Genomic DNA, 16,658 nt, shown 5'->3' with positions numbered 1-16,658 from the left:
AATACTATCAAGTGTTAAATTGACTGTCTTCTCTATACTCAGTGTACTCAGTGTATATTATGATGGAGATAGGTTACTGATCAAAACAATCTCTTCGTGGAGCTGCACTGGGGAATTCAAGTACAGAGTGTAAGCAAAGGGATTTCCCCCTGTCTGTAAAAAAAAGAACAGTGAAAGGTTTGCCTGCAGTCAAGTAGTATAGCTGGTTACTACATATTGAAGGTACACACAAACAGTATAATATGCAGTGAACTTTCTCAAATTGAAAAATATTTTGAATTTCAAGAAAGACGTTTTGCATTATTTAAATATTCCTCCAAATTACTGGATCTTTGTATTTCTCTGGGGGTTGTTTCACTTTTATCGTCACAGAATGAACTAAGTTAAAGGGTCTTTACCACTTCGTTCCTTGTACAAGTCCGAGTAGCAAGAAGCAAATTGGAAGACAGAGATAAAACATAAATGCAGTTATTTCTGTCACAACCCAGGTGATGCAAAAGTTATCACTGTAAAGTGTTAGTTGGTGTTTGATTAAAAATAAATATTTGGAGGAATGAAAAATGTTCTTTTTCAATACCATGCGATGGTGGGGTGTGGAAGAAATTTAACAACCACTTCACAAACCCACTTAATTTTTTCAGAAGTCATGGATACAATAGAAATTGTTTTCCAAGTGTTCAATTTCCACATGCCCTAGGGTGGACACTGGCTCTACAGAAGAATTGCTTGATTGAAGCATGATACAAAGGATCTGCTAGTAAACTCTAACTAGAGGAATTTGGGAATCTGGTGGCCTTGATGGACATTTAACTAGATGTTTCTCATTAAAGCCCTGGGCTATTTTTAATTTGCATTTGCTTGTGGTTTTCAGTGAGATCAGTATTTGTAAGAAGTAGAATGCTTCCTTGCCTTTGGAACAGAATGCCAGAGGAAGCTTCTCTTGCCTCTGCTCCTTGTGCTTCAGGGCTGCAAGGCAAAGTAATTAGTTCCACACAACTAAGAATAAATCACCCAGGTTGAAACATGATAGTGCTTGACAACTGGTAATGTTGGAAAAAATATTTCAGTGAATCATTATTGATGAGAAAATTGGTGTGCAGAGCAGATGATTCCAGTGTAGGTACGTGTGCCTTTACGGTAAGGAGTGTTGCTAACTTATCCATAGATGGCTGTCTTTACCCTGCAAAACAAGTATATATGGCAAGATTAAAGACAGTTAATATTTTTTATTTTTCCTTTTTAGAAAGATGGTACAGTAATATATATATATATATATATACACACATACACCTTAAGTTACAACATTTCAGAGATTTATCATCTTCTGAGTATTTAAAGACTAAAAAGTGTTCATAAAACCCTTGACCTTTTATATTTTCCAGAGGACATGGAGATTCCACTGAGGTTTATTTCAACTTTTGTTAGGGAGAAAAGAAAAACCTAATTTTGGTTACCTGTTTTATTTTCATCAGTTTTGCCCCATTGTGCCAGTTCATTTTCTGTAGTTTAAGGGTCATGTCCTTCACTGGGGACTCTCAGTTATCTGCCCCTGCAGAAGGCACAGCTGTAGGTACAGAGGGTTTTTTAAGTAGTACCTAGATGTTAGTGTGACTTGGAATATTTCTGCACACTGCTGTTCCCTGGATGATAACAAAACCCACCATTTATTACTCCAGGCTGAAAAATATGCATATAGACTGAAAGAATAGACAAGTTCACACTTTATACACATTGCATTCTTCTTGTTTGGGGGTTTTTTAATACCAGAGGATGCAGTTGTAAAGGGGAGATGAGTACTGCCATACAGCTGTCTTCTTACTCTGGTCATAGCAAACAGCGTTATTGAAACATGAAAATGCACACTGTCCTTGTGCAAATGCTTGTGCTGCCTCGGTAATCATCTTAATATATGCTGAAGCTGAATTATTTAGCTGAATTATTTGTATGTGGTTTGCTCACAGCAGAAAGTCTCTCTGCACTATCCCCTCCTCAGCCAGCCAGAGCCTTTGGCGAGAGTGTTTCTCCTTCAGAAGTAAACAGGAGTCTAAGAATAACTCAGCCTCCTTTGTAGTATATTTTCATGGTTGACTGTCTAAAAACCAGCCTGTCTAGACAGCTTATGACACTGGCAGCTCCTCGGGTCAAAAGCAACCACTGGGCTGCTCTTGGGGACGTTGCCTCCTCTGCAGCCCTATATGTGGGCACCAGTCAGTTTTCACTCAGAACAGTAGGGTTCTTTCTGAAGCTCCGTAGACTATATAAGGCATTAAAAAATAGATAGGCGTGTATAAAGAAGGAATTTTTGATTCTTAGAGTTATTTCTGACTCACACGATATGTCTCCGGTGATGGGTTCTTAGTGCTCTTTAATTTTGTTTTGTCATGTCATTTGTGTTGTACCCAAATTTAGTTCTGAACCTAACTAGGAGGCCTAATAATTTTTTTTCCTAATAGAAACTAACAGCGAAGATAAACCAAACCAAATTTCAGTCTGTTACTTAAACAACAACAAAAAACTTAGATAGTTTTTCTTCTAGCAGTAATATATAAATTGTGTACAAAGCTGAATCCTAAGTTTACTGTGCTTCCTTGAAGGAAATGAAAAATATGGTATAAAGAGTCTTAGACCAAAAGATTTCTTCCATGGGTTATAAAGGAACATTTGGAAGTGTTTCCCTGAATTAGGTCGTTCTTCCTTCTAGCTTTCATTTGTTAACACATCTGCCATTATTTGTGACTAGGTGTTTAGTCTCCTGCAAAATCTTTTATGGCCATCATTACGGATCTAGACTATTTTCTAAAACTATCATAAAATCATAGCATCATTTGGGCTGGAAAGGACCTTAAAGATCATCTTTTTCCAGTCGCCATGTTCTACTGTGTTCCAGATGTAATTTTAATAAACATAGCAAAGTAGTAGTGGATGTGTCTACACAGCCATTTTCTCTAGAGTCACAGCAACTCAATTTTTCCAGCATTGAAGAGTAAAACCTGGGTGTAAGTTGCTATATTTCCAGTAACAAAGCTGCTGCTAACTGCTGTTTAAAAGCTGAAACAAAAAGGTTAGTTTAATGCTTTAATTCAGCATTATGAGTACTGAACTAGTTAATGCTTTAATTCAGCATTGTGAGTACTGGACTAGATAGCCTTTGGGGTTGTCTGGTTGCATTATTTCTTACAAATGTCTTTGAAAGAATATCTTCCTGCAAGTGTTTTGGAGATGGGTACCTTACATGCCACATGCCGTTCACCAATTTATGATGTACATTTGCTATGCAAGAAGAACTTGTCAGAACAACATAAAAAAAAGAAGCAACTGAGAAATCTGTATACAGTTTACTCATATGTAGATAAATTATGGGTTTTGACATTTTATCATGATGCTGGTGTGTATGTATGCATAAAAAGGGTTTAGCATTAGGTTCTCTCGGTGTATCAAAAGATATATTCAGAACTCATAAACAGATCAAATTTTACAGCCACAGAAAACAAGGCTGATATGTTTTCTACCCAGGGAGTGGCACTTCGTTATCATCCATCACATAGCAAACCACCATGTAAGATGAACAAGAAAAATCGCCAGTACAGCAAAAATACGATAGTACCAAAGGAAATATTTAAAACAATACTTCTTCAAAACTTTTTAGTAATCAAGAGCCTTTTTTGGTTTACATATTTTTCCCAGCTTTTTTCCTTTCTTTTGTTAATGCTTTGATCATCCTTCAGTCACACAGTGTCCAACATCCTTGGAAATTAGGAATAATACCCTTTCTTTATGTTGTTCTTGTAAATAGTGTTTGGTGTTTCTTGCTCTGAATTCCTTCCTGATTGTTGGAAATGTTATCAATTCCTTGTTATTGTTCTATGGTTTTGGTTACATCTCTTGATGTTTTGATGAAGAGTTATAAGAGTTAAACTCTTGCCCACTTCCTTTGCTTTAAGAATAATTTTAACAATTTAATATACTCCTAGGATGATCTTGGATAGCTTTGCTGCTGTTGCCTTGAAATTTACCTCTTTCCTTTTAAGATCGAAAACCTTCAAGAGCAGCTGAGAGACAAGGAGAAGCAGATGAGCAGCCTAAAGGACCGCGTGAAATCCTTGCAGGCCGACACCACGAACACTGACACTGCCTTGACCACGCTGGAAGAAGCGCTCGCGGAAAAAGTGAGTACGGAAGGCGTGATCCTCTTCCCTGGAGAGCTCCTTTCGCTAATTTTCTCTCTGAAGTCGCTGATCCCCGGCATTCCCTGGACGGCGCATCCCACGGGGCCGGGGGCGCGGCCCTCGCCAGAGGGCACTGCAGGACGCACGAGCGCGGCGGGAACGGCGGCATTCCCGGTGTGGAATCCGTAAAGATTCTCCTGACAGCTGACGTTTTTTGGACGCTGGCTCTATTCCCGGGAGATAGCTGGCTGAGGGAACGGACTTTTCCGTTCTGTTTTGCTGGGACAACTTTTTGGACTTACTTTGTTTGGGGTTTTTTGGTTGTTTTTTTTTCACAGTACCCAGAGAACCAAGGCTATAGCTCCTTTAGTCTGTCAAAGCCTATAAACTATAAAAGTCTATTCCGCAAGCTGTGGGATTCACTTGCATCCTTTCAGCTTCCAGGATAACCAAAGCTCCGTTGATATCTGGTGTACTGAAAAGTTGTTCTGTTGTCTTTTCTTGCTGTATATCAATCCCGGTGTCACATCTGCGCTGCACCCTTTCCTCTCTGAAGGACCACATATTTAACTGTACATTGCAGAAAAATAAGATTTAAGTAATTCAGAAAGTGATATGTAATGTACCCTGGTTTGGGTTAATTTTGATTATCTGAGCAAGATAAATTGTGTTGCATTATAACAGCACTGGGAACTTTCAGAGATCCAGAAACCTGACATGTTGTAGCAATGAATGCAGATATTTCTGAAGTTTCCTCCTTCTTGAGGATGTTTAAAACCATAAGGAAAAGGGCAATATCCTACACTTCTCCTCCTCATTTAAAGTGTGTAAGAAGTGTTGTGATAAGAAACCTCAGAAGTTGAATTGACTAAGAGGGATTTTCTTCACAGAGTGCTTTCTTTTGTCAGGAAAAGACCATTGAGCGCTTAAAGGAGCAGCGTGACAGAGATGAACGAGAAAAACAGGAAGAGATCGACAACTACAAGAAAGACATTAAGGACCTGAAAGAGAAAGTCAGCATTTTACAAGGAGATCTCACAGAGAAAGAGGTTGACCAGCAGCACAAATCTGTTGTGATAGAATTGTTTGTTGTATATATCTGTGCTATATTTGAGATGAAGAAAACCATTGCTTTATAGCAATTGTCCTTCAACAAAGCTTTTCTAGTAAAACACAGTATTTGAGAACATGCAAAGCATAAATATTTCAGAACCACCTTTTCAGGGATAGCAGCCATCCCCTTATTTGCAGCCGTTAATCATGTTAGTAGTGACTGACTGACGGTCAGGGACAGCATTGACCAGAGCTGTGCTTATGGACAGCTGAGGGCAGAGAACAGGCTTGTTGCTCTCTAAATGTATGGAGGAAAGGATAGAGGCTGATCAAAGCTGTGGGTGCCTAAAGCATGAGGATAATGTTTATTCCTTTATTCCACAAAACAGCTAGTTCTTTTGACTCTCAAGACCTTTCTTGATTAATTAATTTTATTGTTCGTAATGAGCCAGTTGGCCAGACAAGTGAACTTAATTATATGAGAGAAATGTAAGTGCTCTCTGTTCCTCTCTTGTGTACTTACAATCTTGTTTCAAAAGTCAGTCAAAGTAAAACAATACAAAAAATATGTACCCAGGAAGTACTAAGATTTTTGTCTGCATGGAAATCAGCATTTGACAGGAAGAAACCTGACAGAAAAATGGTTTAAAAAGCAAGGAGTTGAGATGTCTTCTGGAGTTAGGTATCAGTTTCACTCCATGGAAGGTGTATACAGAAAAGCTTTGAACTCTTTCAGTGGCTAAATCCGCTAACAACTTACAGTGTTAAATACAATTTTATTGAAAACATTTTTTTCTTAAATGTGACTGTCACTGGAGCACAAGTTCCAGTTTACAGAATGACCCATCTTTAAAAATTGTTTTAAGATTCATTTAGACAAGGTTTTGTTTTGATCCTGAAAACCTGAATTAAATCACGCTGTCTTAAGTCAGCGACGTGAACGTGCTGAAATAATATGTTGTTCAAAATTGGATGCTGAACATAGTGTGAAGGGATAGGAAAAAAAATAGAGGCAAAAAAGAAACTAGCTGTTGCACTTACTTGATAGTTATTTCACATCTTTTAATTCAGACATCGCTGCTGGATCTGAAGGAACATGCTTCATCATTAGCTTCATCAGGACTGAAGAAAGATTCGAGACTGAAGACACTAGAAATTGCATTAGAACAGAAAAAGGAAGAATGTTTGAAGATGGAAACTCAATTGAAGAAGGTAATTCATGTGTATTTATGTGTTGTAAGCATACAGCGCTAAACACATTGACCATGTGTACGTAGAAAACTTTGGAACCTAAGAGCAAATTCTGTAAATTGTTTTCCTGCAGGAACTTTGAAGGTGTGTCCATGCAAACCATATTACTAGCTGTAGTTGGAAAGTAACTTTCAGACACCTGTGCTAATTTTGGAGTTCATTTACATGCAGTAACAGTGCTGTTGGCGCTTTTTCTTTTCACAGGTACTAGGAATTAAAGGCTTAGTCTTCTTCAGTACAGTTCATAGCAGTAAATGTGCCATTAAACTGGTGTAACACCTAAAAAAAATAACAGCTAAACATTTCACATACCAATTATCAGTGCTTACAGGCGTTAATGTGATAAATTCAGATATGTGATTGGCCCAACCTGTAGGAGAGTGTAAAAACAAATGAAAAGAATATGTCACCAGTGAAGTTTGTGATCTTTTGTTTTAATCTCTTTGCCAGTCACAGCTGCTATATTGGTAGGATTTTGCTGTTCAGGAGAATAGTACTCAATTGCAAGCAAGCTAATTCATTTGAACAGCATCTTTGGGTTATGTTTGCATTGCTTTCTTTATTTTAGCTGCGAGTAGCATAAATACTGCACTGTTGAGAGAAACATTGGTTTGATTTTAACTATTTCATTTTAAAAGAGCTGTGATGAAGAAGCACAAAACACACTAACCAAAATAGTGCTAACTCTTCTGTTTATAAAATTAGAAGTAGACAAAATGTAACAGTTTTTAAAAGAAATTTAAATCTTGGATTGTGGAGTTCTAGCTGCTTCTTTACATCCAACCAGGAAAAGGAGTACCCATGCTGTGGTTTGGAACTCTGTCCTAGTTCCTTAAATGAATGTGAGATCAAATTTTGAGTCATCAGTTAAGACCTGTTTAGGATTTCTTTTGTGTGGATGTAAAGTGTGTGTTAATGCACCTGAGAACTCATAAGTGAAATTCTGTATATGCATATATAGACCCATGTTTGTCCATAGTTCCATCACACAAAGTAAACAGTTCTGTTGCTCAGCATCAACAGAGCACAGTAACAACAAAAGGTAATTGTACACATTTAATTGGTCACACAGCCTCTTTCCAGTGGGTGAGTATTTCCAAAGGAAAGTCCTAAAGGACTCTTTCACTTTGAATTCTCTGTCATGAATTGCAGCTTCACCTTGTGTCAGTGTGATCCTAGTAATGAGTTGAGGAATCTATTGGAACTAAGATTTCCCAAAGGTTGTTAGAGCAATTGGATGATGGTATTAGTTTGTAGGTAGACACTGCAGTGGAGACTGTTATAATCACTTCAAGGTGATCCTGTTCCTTAGGGTTAAAAAGGGAAAATAGTTCAAATGTAAAGAGCCTTATTACTTGTACAGGAGAGATACGGGACAAATAACTGTTCTTAATTTGGTTCTGAGAAAAATAGTGAATATAAACTTCTTGTACTGTAAGAACAAATAAGATTTGCATCTTGTCACCCAAAGAAGCCATCTAAATCATTGTCAGGATGGTTTGAGTTCTACAACAGAAGAAAATTGATAGGCTACCATTCCCTAATGCTCTGGTTATTTGCTCCTCTGCTTCAGGCATTATTGTTTACTAGGACTTTTGGACCATTGTTTCCTGTGCAGAGACCCTAAAGTACTCTCTCAAGTCCTACAGAGATAAAATCATCAATACTTTGTTCCTTTGTTAATTACTGTGTCGTGTTGAGCTACTTCATTCTTTTGCATTGGGAAAATTCAAATTCTATGGAAAGATTTTTTTTTTTTTTTTTGCTGATAAGAAGTCAGTTTACAATGACTTTTTATATAGGAATCTAACCTCAGGACCCAGGTATGCAGTAATTAACTGCATTTGCTTTCCTCAAGTTGAACAAAGGAGCCCACTTCTACCACTGGTCTTCCTTGCTTTCTAGAACCAAGTCATGGTTACTCTTAGTTACTCAAGAAAATATAGTAAACATTTACTTGAATATGTTTTATACTTAGGAGTAACTTTAGGTATTTCTTTAAAAAGCTTTTTTTCCAGCTGTTTTTAATTTCCCAATGTTTTTTTGTAGCTTGCACAGAAGTAAAAAAAAAAAAAAAGTATTTTTAAAGGCTTTCTCTTTCTAATGCATTGCAGTTATTTATTCAGGCAGTTTGACATTTTCAAGACGAATTAGTTCCTTCTCATCCTTGAAACAATTATGACAGATAATCCAGCTCCGTTTTAAAGCTTCAGTTTTAGACATCTGCATTGTTAACCACTGCAAATAACTGTCATAATTAGCCTTAAAACTAATGGCTACATAAGAGCATTCAGTTTAAAACTGAATTAGGGATTCATTCTGTTGAGCATTATCTTAGTGCAGATTTACATAAGACACAGGCAGGAAGGAAGCTCTTGTGTGCCTCTTAACAATAAATGGCTAAAAGCTTTTTCTTTTAGGTTGTTTCCTTTACAGTTTGAACAGAGATGTGTCTAACATCAATCTTGTTTGAGTACTTTCAGTTAAATCTATTAGCTTTAGAAGTTAAGAAGATGACAGACGAGACTGAATTGGGCTGCTTTTAAGCTATTAGATAAAAAAGATTTAGGCAGTCCTTGGAAAAAAACTCTTGCTACTCTCCAAACAGTGAGCCTCTGAGAAATCATAAACCATGCAAACTTCCACTTTTTCTGTAGAAGAGATTTAACTTTGCACTAAAATGAAATATTATTAGCCAAGTGTGCAGGTGTGCTGAAAAGTTGCTGATATGATTTTTCTTTCCATGTCAGTCTCCAGGGTCTGACTTAGGTGTCCACTTCTCGTTGTTACTATTCCTCTGATCACTAATAATTATTTTATGTTGATCCTTGACTTAGAGACTAAAACTGCAGGTTTTCATATTATTTTTTTTTCCCCAATAATACTGCTATGGTTATACCAATCTGTAAGCTTAATATTCTAATTATTCCACTATCACTGCTTCTGTGCTCAATTTTCAGCCTTCTGCCAGCAGGAGATACTGTGGGAGGTTGTGAATGCTGAAAGCAGGCCATAGATGGATCCCTGTTGAGTTTACATGGCCTGGTGTCCTGTTTTTCTTTTAGCTGAGATGGAATCATTAGAGGCAAATCACACACAGGGGATTCTCTCCCCGTTTTTATATGAAGTGGTTTTATGCTGTGTTTTTCTTTTCCTTAGGCAACTCTTTTACCAAGCTCCTATTTTAATGTAATAATTTTAGAGTGAAAAAGTTTTCCTTTAGTTGCTTTTCTTTGGGATACTCTTTTCCTAACCTTTTTTGTCTTGTCTTTTCCAGCCAGTATACATTCTTTCATTTTGTTTTTCTAATTTGGAAGGGAACAACTAGTATTAGAAGTTGTTCCAGTGAAGATAAGTGGATTTTTGTCCATCTTAATTTCCAGTGCATAGTTTTTCTCCCTCTAGATATGCTCCTTATTTTTAGGGAAAAGAAATTGTCCAAAACCATATGTTAACAAACTTCCCCTTGGTGCAGTTCTAGGAACTGTTCATCAGAGAATGTTAGCAGTGATTCCCTGCCAGGAAAATACCTCTGGGTTCAACAGGCTCACTCAGAGGGTGTTTGTGTTTCGTTTTTTTTGGTTGGTTGGTTGGTTGGTTTTTTTTTGTTTTGTTTTGTTGTTGTTGTTGTTTTGGTTTTTTTGGTTGTTGTTGTTTTTTGGTTTTTGGTTTTTTTCTCCTGTGGTGTTCTTTTCTCAAGTTCAGGAGGATAGTGTGAAATGGTCACCAAATTCTAATATTTTCCAAGATTTACTTGGCTAATCTAATACAGATTATTTTTGTGAACATGGATTTCCTGTCACAACTGAAAATATTACTGATAATGTTGGTAGATGATACAGAAATACTGACTTTTTTCTCAGCTGATTTTTTTTTTTTCAAAGAGGGGACAGTAAATGATGTATTCAACATAGAAAGAAAAAGGCTACCAGGAAAATCAGGGTCTCTTGTAACAATAAAAGTAAAAACCCAGCAATTGTGTTCAGCTACCAGATAGTGCCAGTTACTTTCTAAACCATTTAGCTGTCTTGAAATTGATACAAGGGAAGCACTAGAAATCAAAGTCCTCCTCAATCTGTGAAACTCATCTGTAAACCCACAGAACTATGTTAAATATGTGGGGCAAATGTGTTAAACTGCAAAATGAAGGTGAAGTTTGGAACTTGAATGAGGGTGACTCTCCATGTTTCTCCTTTTTCAAAAGCTGGTTAGTAATGCATGCTAAAAACACTAATTAAGATTCTGTTGTCTTAGTAAATGGATGTTGCAGCTATTATTTTAAATTCTTTTCTTGTTGCATCTTTTCTTTTTCTCTCTCACACTGTTCTATCCCAAATTTTTCTCCATCTTTTCCTATCTTCTTTCTCCCTTTTTAGCACCCTGAAGTTTTATTGAGTCATCCATCCAAGCTAGTAAGTTCCCTGGCAATCTGAGAGGCTGTTGCCAGCCATATTTAATTTTTTGTGTTGTATGTGCATTCACCTGTGTTTTTATATTTGGGCCAACGCAGAATATATTTTTGAATTACTTCAGTAGAAGGTATGGCTAGTATGGATACAAACAAAATATCTGTATTTTGTCAGTATATCTGACCAGTCATGTTCAGAAAAGCTTTCTGAGATGCTTTCACTGTTTGACTGCGTTGGTCTGACTGCCTTTCTGTTTGGTCAGCTTGATACTGTGTCAATGCTTTTGTTTCCCTTTGCTGCTAATGCTTAAAGTGTCTTGTAGCTTTTCTGTCCCCTCCATTGTCTGTGCACTTTCAGAGCAAGAATGTAGAATTTCTGTGCAAATCAAGCTTCTTGCATGAAAGCGTTCTGTAACACGAGGTACAGCAGAGAATTGGAAATAACAATTAAGTTACAGCAAGTAAGAAATGGCTTAAAAACTTGTGTAACCATTAAGCCCGCTGGTACTATGTCAGTTTATTTTGGATCCTGTTACCAGCCTCCTGTTTGATGTCAAAGAGCACTCCTTTCAAGGAGTGTTTGTGTAATAATATCTTGACACCGTAAATTACGTAATCCAAGATGGTTTTCATCAGAGATTTCTTCTGTGGCTCTGTGCATAAAAAATGGTGTTACAGAACTTTCATGGGTCTGATACCTGTGTTACTCTTGACAATGTTCAGGGTAAATGTATCTGTCTATCCTGACAATCATTGTCTGAGGATTAGAGAATTGCTGGTGCTTGCAATAGTCCAGTTTTAGTGGCATCCTGTATTAGGAATTGTTTTAATAGAGCAGATAATGCAATGCATTTATGGGACTAGATTTGTGAAGAGAGTTGTGCTGTGCAGTAGAAAATTCTCTTTGAATGCACTAGGGCATAGAGACTCCTACACTACATTTTGAATTATTTATTATATGTAAAAACAGTCATTAATAAATATTTTAGGGTGTTCGGTGCACGAAGTTAGAAAAAAAAAACAATTTTCTTGAAGGTTAGTAGATATGTCATGGATATGGTCAGTGGATAAAGATCTCCTATAAGTTAGTTGATATTGCATATGAAGAATTTCATTATATAGTATTTCACAACAGAAAATATTTTTACTCAAAAGTTTTGGGTGTTCAGGTATGAAAAACAGATTCAAGTGTCTTCTGGTAAATTGATATATTCCCCCACTTTAAAATAATTTTCCAAACTCCAAACCTGCAGATTAAGTTGGTAGAGCCCATTACTAAACCTGTTTAGTGCATCCTGTTAAATAGACTCTTTTATCAATTGTTTCTGGTTTTGCAGAACCTTTTAAATCTTTAAGCTGAAGTTTCTTAATGTTGTTTGCTTCAGTGTGACGTTTTTGATTGGTTTTGTCTTTTTGAAAGAAACTCAGCCATAACAACTGTTTTCTGGAACAGAAATATGTTGGTTTTAGTCATTTTTTAACACTAGTAATTTTGCATTGAAAGATTTTATCCTTGTACCAGATTTTGATACCGCTGTTGAAATCCATCTAAACCGATTAAAGGTTAAATGAATTATTTATTTGGTTGTGCTCAGTGGAAAGCTAGATTAGCAAGGAAACTTCCCAAATCCTCCACCCCATCCTGAAGAGAGAGGAATGTCTCTCTCCATTGTCACAGCCTCTCCTAGGTCTGGTCATTTGTGCAGGTGGCAGCAATACCAAGCAGACCATTCACCAATTACCATCCTGGTTCCAAGCAGCTGCTGGATACAAATACAGCAGCAATCAGCATCTCAGTATGCAGGACATATCAGGACAAACAGTGTTAAGATGGGGAGCTGGTGCTCCATTAGCCGTTAAGAGGAGAAAACAGATTGGTTTTTGCTGGGAGAATGAGTATCTGGGATGACAATGAAAACTCCCCTGAATCCGGGATATGGGGAGGAAGAGGGAGTTGTGTGTCAGCAGAAGACACGAGGCTACAGGTGCTGTTGGATATAACTGCAAGAAAATCTCCCAAACCTGAAAAAAAAGTGGCAGGAAAAGGATGAGGAGAAAAGATAGATTAGTGGAATCTGCCTTAAGAGGGGTGGAATTTGAACCTGGCTAAATAGTGTTGATAAGAGGTTGGGAAAATGAGATATAATATGAGAAGATTGTGCTTGGTGCAAATAGGTAGGAGAATTAGTGTCAGGAGAGCATATTCTCTACAAAATCTATAATAGCACACATAATTTCTGAGACTCCCCATTACTCTGAAGTCAGAAAATATGAAGAGTTGGAACAAACTGTGTTTTATTCTCCAGTATGATACAGCCAATGTGCAGGGTATGGTACAAGAGGCTTTGTGAAGGCCAGGTTGGATGGGGCTCTGAGCAAGCTGGTCTAGTGGAAAGTGTCCCTGCCAATAGCAGGGGTGTTGGAATGGTAGATGATCTTTAAGGTCCCTTCTAGCCCAATCCACCATCTATGATTATATGATGGCTTTGAAAGTTCCAGTCCTGATGATGCTTCATGACAGTGTCAGCATCATCTCATGCAGGGGAAAGTTGGAGAGCTTTTTTCCCTGTATTTCTTATGCCTAACAAATTTAAACTTACCTGCTCTACCCCTTTGAGAAACTTTGTTCAGATAACACTCACTTAAAAAAATTAAATATCCAAAAGCTGGGAAATGGCCAGTGCCACATTGTGTGGTCTTTCTCATTTTTCACTGAGTGGTTATTAGAGCATTTTATAACTAAATTATTGTCTGCTAGACTCTTGCTGGCTTCAGTATTGCATGACAAATGCTCCAAGAGTGAGCCAGAGATATATGAGGAAGATGGGAATCATCTAGAGAAATTAGATGATAAAATTTTTTTTAGTAGTAGGAAAGCACTGAGTGAATAAGGCAGGATATTGTTGCATCTCATTTTTTCCCCTACACAACAGGTATAATAACACATCCTCATTTCTCACTGGTGATGTTATGAAGTTGATTAGTTACTATTTGTCCAAAAATAGCCTGCAGTCAGGATTAGGATGATGAAAAGAAAATTGGGGAAATAAATTTTTTGTCATTTTGCAATTTAGAATAAACAAAGTCTAGAACCATGCATTGAATATCCAAAAGCAGGGCCTGACTATCTGATCATTACTTGAGTTCTGTTTCTGTAAAATAGTACTAGCCTGTGGTCAGGTGAATAAAGTCCAGATCAGAGGAGGCAGGTGAGGGAGTTGAAGTTTGCTCACAAAGACAGACGTTCCCTGGGCAATTCCCTCCTGTCTTTATACCTGGTTTGTGTTTTTGTAAATTCCAAAGAGAGCAAATTGTTAACGTCTAGTAACAACTCTGGAACAGATACCTTTCTGAAGAGATCACTCTTTTAAGTGTTAGTAGTTGCCTTCTCTTGAGGCATCTTCCTGTCTTTACAATTTTTTGTAAAGAAAATAATTTGTTTATGAAATGATTCCAACATTATTCAGTGTCAGGAATCTGCCGTTACATTAACAAAGACTAACCATTTAAAGATGGTTAAAATACAACAAATAACTCTTTGTGACAAACTCAAGTTTACAGTGCATAGTAGTATATCAGAGAATTTCCTGTGCCTTTTGCTTCCAATGCAGCCTTCTCCAAAAACCTCGGAACTAAAGGAGGAGAAAGTCTGGTTGTTTTTTAAATTTACAATTTTGTTGAAGCTAATAAAACACAATAGAAGGCAGCACAAGTGTCTTATCAATTGAACTGCTGCCTTCATGATAGGAGATGTAAAGAAAGGGAGTGCGTGTGTTTGTCTTTTGCAGTAAATAGTCATAATATATTTTTGTATTTGTGTGTGCATTTACTATTTTTAGGAGACATGAGGCACCCTTGGAGGTAGGAGGGTGGATTAAAATGGGATTTCAGGTTCTTGGGAACTTCCACTTTGTGGCCAGAAGTTCTTGGTACCATTTGTATGTGAAATGTTAAACTGAATTTACTGTCTCAATTCATAGGTAAAAGTAGAAAGTGTTTGCTGTGAATTATTTGCTGTTTGATTTAGGCAATCTTTTAGGAATATTGATTTGGAATCTTAGCCGTAATGTTTGGAATTTTTATTTACATTTTAGAACCTTTAAATTGGATCTGTGCTATTGTTTTCTTCCCTACTTCTGGCATGCTTTAAGCTGTGTAAGATTACCTTTCCTCTTAATAAAGAGGTTTTTGGCACAAAAAATATCAGCTTAGAAAATTCTTTTTAACATGTTTTGTGTTCCTCTTCTCTCCATCTGTAAATAGTGGTTATTTCTGTGAAAACATTAAACATCTTTGTTTTAGTTGTAGAAGTTGGCTTTGTCAGCTGATTTTCTGTGGAAGCAATAGAAATTATAGTACATTTATTTGAGGAACAATCACTCTTTCTTATATTCTTCAGTACCTGAAGCACTCACCCCATCACTTACCACATTCCAGATGGAAAATGATGGCTAAGAGCAGGAAAGCAGAAAGCTGTTAAACCAGTTTATAGTCCCTCTTAAGAACTGTGAGAGCATATCCAGAGCAGTAAACTTAAACTGTTCTCTGTCCTGAACCACTTAGAATTCGAAACTGAATTCACACTGGCAAAGATTAATACTGATCAGATGAGCTTTACTAGTAAAAACATAGTTTAAGAAAGTGCTGCTTTCTAGCTGAAATGTGACTGTGTTTCTTAGGCAGATCAATGCAGAATGAAAAGTGCAGATTTTGCTGTGCTTTTGCAAGTAGCTTAAATTCACCTGTTTGACTCCACACAGGAACAGATGTAGAGAGCTAATGATGGGGTCAGCAGTAACAGTTAAGGGGTTTAAAATAGCCTGTAATCAGGTAAACTCCATGGCCTGTGTAGATTCTCTTTGTCAGAGGAGAAAGAGCAGTGTTCCCCTCACCCTAAGCAAGCTGCTTTTAACATTTGTATAGTTTTCATCATACTTTTTTAATGCATTATCACAGTTGTTTGTTACTGTATTATGAGACTGCAGATTTACAGATACTGTGTCAGGCAGAGATGGAAGTTGAACTTATTGAAATACTTCTTAGAGTCTTATAATACAGAAGAAACTCTTAGTGCATTTGTCATTTTATATGTTGATTCTATTTAAAAGATGAAATTACTACTAATTTTGAAATTTTTGTACACCTTTGGTGGGTAGGAGAAGTTGTATGTGGAGTTTTTTTACTGTGAATATAGGAATTCATTACGTGTGTTTAACTTTTTGGTTTAAAAAAAAAAAAACAAACTGATGAATTATTTTGCAAAATTTTGCATTGGGAAGGTGGCCAATTTCGTGTGTTCCAAATCTTGATGTGAGTTTGTGGGAAACCTCTAAATGCACTGGTTTTCTCTCCTATACAATAAATGAACCCAGTAGGATTTTAGATATGGTCATGAAATGCATATTTTGTGCAAAACCCACAAAATGGACCAAAGTCAGTCAGTAATTCTCGACTCAGGAAGTGGGCTCCAGTTTACACCGTATCACATAACATTCTCTTTGTGTTAGGTGAAAGTATCCATACTTATGTGCATTATATACAAATAACATGTGTTATGTGTCTTAACTAATAATTTATGTCGTGTAAATAGCCCTTTGCTTCTATAAGAACCAGACACACTGACTTGTTGGCTAATTTTCTGAAAAAGAAAATTTATTTCCCCTTCTCAGTAGTGTCTCTTGGGTTGTTGTGGAGATGCTTTTATTAGCAGAGTAATATAAATCAGGCCTGTTCTGACATTAGAATTGCATTAGCTCTTATAACTTCTTTTGAATCAGTTT

At 36.9% G+C, this 16,658-nt stretch overlaps 1 protein-coding gene across 12 annotated transcripts in view; it reads left to right on the top strand.

The window, feature by feature from the left end:
- The window catches only part of ERC1 (ELKS/RAB6-interacting/CAST family member 1), a 301,902-nt gene that overhangs the window by 105,510 nt on the left and 179,734 nt on the right, over positions 1-16,658 (top strand). For 7 of the 12 annotated variants that reach the window (XM_027905952.1, XM_027905928.1, XM_027905903.1 and 4 more), the window contains 4 exons: positions 4,029-4,166; positions 5,075-5,215; positions 6,291-6,431; positions 10,847-10,882. In XM_027905952.1, coding sequence (XP_027761753.1) covers positions 4,029-4,166; positions 5,075-5,215; positions 6,291-6,431; positions 10,847-10,882 — 456 coding nt within the window. The remainder of the gene's footprint in view (positions 1-4,028; positions 4,167-5,074; positions 5,216-6,290; positions 6,432-10,846; positions 10,883-16,658) is intronic. The other 5 variants (XM_027905936.1, XM_027905963.1, XM_027905919.1 and 2 more) reach the window with 1 other exon arrangement.

This window comes from Empidonax traillii, unplaced genomic scaffold (assembly GCF_003031625.1).
Source record: "Empidonax traillii isolate 1590-97213 ecotype Southwest subspecies unplaced genomic scaffold, ASM303162v1 scaffold25:size3598162, whole genome shotgun sequence".
Lineage (NCBI taxonomy): Eukaryota > Metazoa > Chordata > Aves > Passeriformes > Tyrannidae > Empidonax > Empidonax traillii.
Note: the sequence above shows the minus strand (reverse complement) of the source record. Positions and strands in the feature narration are given on the sequence as shown.